The sequence below is a fragment of the Elephantulus edwardii genome, unplaced genomic scaffold, assembly GCF_000299155.1.
Source record: "Elephantulus edwardii isolate Elephantulus edwardi_28Jun2011 unplaced genomic scaffold, EleEdw1.0 scaffold00080, whole genome shotgun sequence".
NCBI classification, from domain to species: Eukaryota; Metazoa; Chordata; class Mammalia; order Macroscelidea; family Macroscelididae; genus Elephantulus; species Elephantulus edwardii.
This window is the reverse complement of record NW_006399830.1, coordinates 5,227,050-5,233,897: the sequence shown is the minus strand read 5'-3', so window position 1 is coordinate 5,233,897 and position 6,848 is coordinate 5,227,050. Positions and strand designations below refer to the sequence as shown.

Here is a 6,848-nt window from a genome sequence, read left to right as displayed (position 1 = left end):
CAGACCCCGGGTCGCCTCCGGGTCCGCGGCCTGCTGGGAGTGCTCCGTCTGCTCCCCGGACGCCGCCTCTGCGCCCGGCGGGGGTGCCCGGCGCCCCGAGGCTCTGCTCTTGGTCTTCATGGCGGGTGTTGAGGAGCTGGAATACACAACACGGGAGCCCCAGTCACTCCCCGGGGGCTCTCAGGGGACCGGCCAGTGGACGGGGCGGGGACGCACACGGCACCCGGGTGGCCGCCTGTCCCGCATCAGCTCCTCTGCCTCCTTGCTGCCCAGGTGAGTGACCGGGGACCGGGAGGGACAGGTCACTCCAGTCACACAGCGACCCTCAGAGCTCTCCAGTCCCTGGATGGTGTTCCCTAAGCCTGGTCTCGAGTGACCGTGCACCTGCGGGAACCTGCGGAGTCAACCCTGGAGGAACCTCCGCTGGCCGGCTGTCCCGTAACTGCAGACCCACAGCCACCCGGGGGCCGCACTCTGGTCCTGAATGTGACCCATGAGGCAGGCACAGGGCAGATCCGCAGGTCAGAGGTCACCGTGCAAAGCCCCCAAACCCGCCACGTGGCGCCCCCGCCCCCGCCCCGGCCTCCGCGCCCGGCTACCTGTGGATCCGCAATTGCACGCGCCGGCTGCCCACGGGGGACAAGGACACGTCGCTTTAGCCGCCCCGGGCGGGGCGCGGACGCATGTAAATGAGCTGGAAGGGCGGGGCGGCCGGGGGCGAGGCGGGGCCGCCAGGACCGGGGCCGCGCCCCCTCCCCGCCCCCCAGGGCAGCCCACACCGACCTGGGCCCGTGGGGAGCCCCGCGCCTGTGCCTGGAAGCAGCTGGCCTGAGCGGCGGAGCTGCGCTGTGGGCCAATGCGGAGCCCGAGGCCGCCCGGGCGGAAAAGCCCCGGCCGCACCTGGCCGCGCACCTGGCGATTAGCTGTAAGACGGGGCCATGTTAACTATTGTGGGTGAAGCTGGGGGCTTCTGATGACACCGAAGATCAAGGCCACCCTCCGATGGGCCACAGGGCCTATTAGACCCCCACCCCACCGTCTGCTTGCAGTCCCCAAGGGACCCTGCTCCTATGGTGCATGGAGGCTGCTAGGTTAGCCCACCCTCAGTCTGCACCCCCTATTGAGACTCTGCTCTTGTGGGGTGTAGAGCCTGCTAGCCCCCTCACCCCACTCCCAGCCTGCCAGCACCCTCAGACCGTACCCTACTATGGGACCCTGCTGTAGGTTAGCCCACCGCACCACTAGTGCTTACCCTCAACCCACACCCCCATGGGACCCTGCTGCTGTGAGACAAGGAGTCTGCTAGGCCGCTGCACCCCACCCAGACGCCAGACCACCTGTCACAGGAGCTGGGCTTCAGATGGTGTCACCTTCTCCCAAGGGCTGTCTAGTCAAGAAGAACTAACCTGACGTCTCCATGGTGGGCTGAAGCCTCTGTCCCAGCAGCACAAGGCACAGACGAGGCTGTCTGCTCCAAAGATTTACAGCCTCAGAAATCCTAGGGGGCAACCTTACTCTGTCCTACAGTGTGGCTGAGTCCAAATTTACTTGACGGCAATGAGTTTGGAGTTTTGAGTTTTCTGTGCTCCTCTACCGTCCCCGTGATTGGCTGCAGATCAGCCTGCTGAGACCCCGGAGCCTTTGAACTGTCCGTTTTTCCAGAATAGCTCAGCAGGCCTTTCTTAGCCTGGACGCTTGGCTGAAATCTCTTCTCCATCCTAGCCAACAAACACCCCCCCGCTGACAGGCTACTCATGCGGTGCGCCCGAGAGCTGGACCTAGGTCTCCTGAGTGGAAGGTAAGAATTCTACAGCTGGACCACCATGGCCTCATCTCCCACCACTAGCTGTATGTGCCTCCTGTTCAACAACTTTTACCAAAATCAAACCCCATGTGGAAACTGACTTGGTGGGTTCAAACTGCTGTTCCAAGTCAAGAGGTTAACCACTGAGCCACCAGGGCATTTACAAGAGGGCGGACAAGGTGGCATGCTAGTAGCAGGGTGACCACTGCCACCTCCAGGACACCTGAAGGAGCCCTTCCGCAGGGTCACTTGCCACCCGTCTCAGGACTGGGGATTGGGCCGTTCTGAGTCATGCTTTCAATGGTGGGGCCTGAGGGGACCCCTCAGGATGGTGATGAGGGCTGGATGAGGGGTCTGGAAAGACCTCTCGGGGCTCATCTGTGAGATGAAGTCCTCGGATGTGAAAATACAAAGGGCTGCACTTGAAAGCAGCACAGGCACTGGGCAGCGCTGGGTTTTCTGGGCACCTGTCGTGGCTTCAGGAGCGTGGGGGCGCCTGACCTGCTCCACCAGCCGTTCTGTAGGACAAGGGCAGCGGGTTCCTGCACAAATCACGGCCTTGGACCTGCCTGGCTCAGCAGCGACTCCGCAGCTGAGCGTCCCCGAGGGGACAAGACAGGAATGAACGCAGCAGCAGAGTTTATAAATATATAACTATTTATTTTTGAATATTAAATAGTTTTTAAATTACAAGCAATTTCTTGAATCACACTATGCATCAATATACAGTAAAAATCTTACAATTTAAAAATGTACACGATTGAAACTGAAAGGTTGTCATTAGTGGTGTCTCCTGGGCCTGAGGCTGTGCTGAGGACGGGCCGGCTTCGCCTGGCAGCTTCCCACCTGGCCGCCGGTGCAGAATACGGGCAGCTCGTCCCCAGGAGGCGGTCTGCACACGAAGGCAGCATCTCTCTGCGGAGCCAAGACTTGAACGGACACTGACTACAGAAGGGAGAGTGGGGTTCATATCTGGATTGCACATGAGCAAGTCTACTTCTCAGGCTGGAGCGAAAGGCCAGCCCCTGCAAGGAACCATGAACACTGGGACCCGACCCTGCAGGGGCCCGCGCAGCCCTACACTCACCGGCAGTCACCCCCAAGCGGAACGACAAAGGAGATGGGGACGGCACTTTACGGCAGGACACTTATGGGCTTGTGGGGGTAACCCCCAGTCCTGCAGAAACAGCAACAGCAGCCACAAACAAAACGGATGTTCAGCTTTCAAGTCGGCGCCATCAGGACATGGACAGATGATAGGGGAACAGACGGACGGACAGTGGGTGAACTAGATAGTCAGAGCATGGTTCTGGGGGCACTTTCAATGGGTTTCCACTCCTGGTTTCCAACGCGGGTCGTTTGAGAAGACAAATCGACGTTTTCTAGGGAGGACATGATGGCCTGGCTATTCTGACTCCAGGAGTGACAGCCTTGAGACCCCTCCCGGGACAGTCTGTCTCGAACCTCAGGGATTCTGGACATTCGGCTCCGAGGCGGCCAGGTAACATCCTCGCCCACATCATGGAGTGGAATCTGGAGTTCATTGCACGACTTGTTAGAACAAATGAGACCTGAAAACTTGCCACTTGTACTGAATGTATCAAGAGACAGAACGGAAGACAGAAGCACAAGCTGGCGTGTTACTGTGGGACAGGGACACCCTTGATGATTTATTCCTGTGTATTGCTCCAGACATCGAAAGGACAGGTCTCGCGTGTTCAGCATAAATATGCCACCTTCCCATCCATGCACCACCACAGCAAGGTCTGACCCAGAGGACCCTCCCAACTCAATAGATAAAATGCATTTTTCTTTTTGGCAATGAATTATGAGCAAGAGACTTTGGGGAAGAAGAAACAAACAGAAAAAAATCCCACCTTTCACTAAAGTCAAAGTTCAAGATAGCAGCTGATTTGGTTTAAAAATATAAATAAAATGGGAATGACATTCAAATCCCCTTAATCCTGGTGTAGAGAGCCCCAAAGCATGAAGGGCTGACCAGACAAGACGACCATGTTCTATGATCTGCTAGATTTAACCATGAAATCTCAACTGCCTACATTTATGATTTAAAAAGACAACCAGGTAAGAAAGGTGTAGTCAACAACTTCTCTCCGCAAGACAGGTAACCAACCACTTAGATGTAGAAATCGAGGAGTCTGAGCAAGGAGCTGCGAGTTAAGACAAGTTTGGCGAAGTCACTGTCGGGTGTCCCCTTGCCGTGTCTTCCTGGGATTGCACCAGCAGATCCCACGGTCCCTGCGACGCCTGGGTCCCGGGTCCACAGAGGCAGGGTCACAGGGGGGCAGGTCCCCTCTGTGGGGTCCTGATCTGGAAGTTTATTGCTAGTGTCAAAGATGAGTGAGTGAACCAGAGCCGGGACTAAAGGTCACACTTCACCAGAGATAGGAACCAAAACAAAGCTCTCTGTGTCCTCAACTGGCCAGCAGGGGCCCTGGGGGCTGGGCAGTGGAACGCCCTGGCTGATGGGCCAGTATGTGGCACTGCCCACGAGGACCCATCAGCACCAAAGGCTCCCGCCACAAGCCTCCTGTGACAGGAGGGCCAACTCTGACCAACGTGATGAAGCTTTGCTGCACACACGCAGCTGTTCCCAGCAAGGGTGAAACATGGTGCTGGATGTGTGTGGGAGTGTCCCCTTCTCAGGAGGATGTGTTGTCTCTTCCAGATGACAGTGACCTGCCCTCACCTGGATGTACTTGGAGGGCTTGAAAGTCAGCTCTAAGAATTATTCAAAGGGCCAAGTTACCACCACCTTAGTAGGGGGAGGTGCTGGGTGATGCCAAGGGAGCCTGGCCTTCACAGAGTGGACAACTGGTTGGCGCTATGGGTCCCAGGCTCAGCCTACTGCCCACCCACCTAAGTCACCTCGGCAGGAGCCCTGCCAGCTCCTGGGAGAGCGGAGTTCTGGGCACGCTATCTGTCCTTCCACCCAGAGGGTTTATAAAACGCGGAGTGAGCTGGGAGCCACACAGAGAGGCCTTGTGTGCTGCAGGGGAACCACCTTGCAAGAGAAACACAATCGGGCTGGATGCAACCCCTCAAAAAGCCGTGTTTTCCTATGAGAGAATCTGATCCTCGACGGTGTGTGGAAGCTTCCCCAGGTCAGCGATGCCCGGAGAGTGAGCTCACATGGGCCATGCTGGGTCTGTGACCACGGATGAAGACTCAGTCAGGGGCCTGCTCCAGAGTCCTGGAATAGCTTAAGGTCTGTCCAGTCTCAGCTGTTCAGGCAGCCTTCCACAGTGCATTACAGAAAGCAGTGCGTCCTTCTCTGGAGTAAGAAATATGGCTCGCGATGACCCATCAGAGGGCGTCCCCTGCGGATCAGGCAGTGGCACACAGACAAGGGAGGGTACTGTCCATGTGGGAGGGGCCGCAGGTGTGCCACGTGGCTTCCTGCCCCTTGGTGCCAGCTGTGCCCACCTTGCTGCCTACGGCCTGGCACGTTCTCGTGACCTTGTTGCAGAGAAAACAGAGTTGATGCCTGGGCTCAGGGTGCAGCCTTGGCCTGAGGGGCGTGTCGACCCTCCTTAGTCCTTCTCTCCATCTTCACTGCTTCCTGTTGGGGAGAGGAAGTGCAGAGCTCTGTCAGACATGCGCCAGGGACAGTGACAGTGTGAGGACGCAGAGCCAACTCCTACCCAGGCTGCCTGTCCCCCTTGTCTGCAGCACCTCCAGATGTTCTGGTCCCAACACATGCGGGCACTCACACGCCTCGGCCACACCTGCCCCTCCACCACCCCCGACAGCAGGTAAGGGCGCTATCTAATCTGCACAAATAACACACAGGGGAGCACTGGGGAGCGCCAGGCCGTCCTCCAACCGGGCACTTCAAGTCACAGAAGTCACCTACCAGCACTCAGATAACGTCCTCAAATGTGCCCCTGCCCACTAAATGCCACCTGCCCTTTGGCTATCTCCCAGACACGAGGTCGAATGGCAACATCAGCACACCCAGAAGAGCCCAGAGTCCCACGTGGGGGAAAGCCTGGGTGCTCAGGAGAGCTGCCAGGACAGGGGGGCAGGGGCAAGGACAGGACAGACAAGTGCTGGGCACTCGCGCAGGCTCCAGCCATCACTAAGCAGGGCACAGTCAGCAATGCCCAGGTCACGAACCTCCACATGGAGGGTGTGCGGGAAGGTTGATGGGAAGATCACGTGCCCCAAATGACAGTTTACGTAGTGCTCAGCTCACAGCACGCACCCTCTCCCATCCTCCAGCACACAGCCACGGAGGAACCCGCATCTCCTAAACACAGCAATGGGGACCCTCCCCCAGGATTCTCCTACCTCCTCCAGCACCCAGCCATGGGGACCCTCTCCTTGCTTCCTTTAGCACACAGCTATGGGGACCCCCCCGAGCCCCTCAGTTCATCCAGCACCCAGCCATGGGGACCCTCTCCTGGCCTCCTCACCTCCTCCAGCCCCCAGCCATGGGGACCCTCCCCCCGAGCCCCTCAGTTCATCCAGCCCCCAACCGTGGGGACCCTCCCCTCACCTCCTTGCTCCACATCTGAGTCCGTGAGATGGGTGAGGGAAAAGCTGGCGATGCTGGCAGGGGAGATGGAGAACCGGGAGTAGGGTGCAGTGTGGGGCCAGCTCTGCTCAGTGCTGCGGGGGGGCGGGGGCGGGGAGAAGTACTTGGACGTCTGCAGGGGCGGCTTGGAGCCCAGAAGGGTACTGGTCGCCTTGGATGTGAACGGGTCCAAGGAGAAGTCATCATCCCACTCGAAGCCTCCACCTAGAAGAACCGAAAAACAAAGTCCCATCATTTCTCAGTAACAAGAGAGTGTGGTGCTCCACAAAGGTGTGCCCCGTGGGGTGGTGCGCCCTGCACAGGTGCGCCCCACGGGGAGGTGCGCCCAGCACAGGTGTGCCCCGCGAGGTGGTGCGCCCAGCACAGGTGTGCCCCGCGGGGAGGTGTGCCCAGCACAGGTGTGCCCCGCGGGGAGGTGCGCCCAGCACAGGTGTGCCCCGTGGGGTGGTGCACGGGGAGGTGCGCCCAGCACAGGTGTGCCCC

At 58.8% G+C, this 6,848-nt stretch overlaps 2 protein-coding genes across 2 annotated transcripts in view; both read right to left on the bottom strand.

The window, feature by feature from the left end:
• The window catches only part of BHLHA15 (basic helix-loop-helix family, member a15), a 558-nt gene extending 438 nt beyond the window's left edge, over window positions 1-120 (bottom strand). The window contains exon 1 of the mRNA XM_006889762.1: window positions 16-120. Within this exon, the coding sequence (XP_006889824.1) occupies window positions 16-120 (105 nt within the window). The remainder of the gene's footprint in view (window positions 1-15) is intronic.
• A 5,238-nt stretch (window positions 121-5,358) lies between these two features.
• Window positions 5,359-6,848, bottom strand: part of LMTK2 (lemur tyrosine kinase 2) — an 88,604-nt gene continuing 87,114 nt past the window's right edge. The window contains exons 14-15 of the mRNA XM_006889631.1: window positions 6,327-6,569; window positions 5,359-5,387 (exon numbers count right to left, since the gene is read on the bottom strand). Of these exons, the coding sequence (XP_006889693.1) occupies window positions 5,359-5,387; window positions 6,327-6,569 (272 nt within the window). The remainder of the gene's footprint in view (window positions 5,388-6,326; window positions 6,570-6,848) is intronic.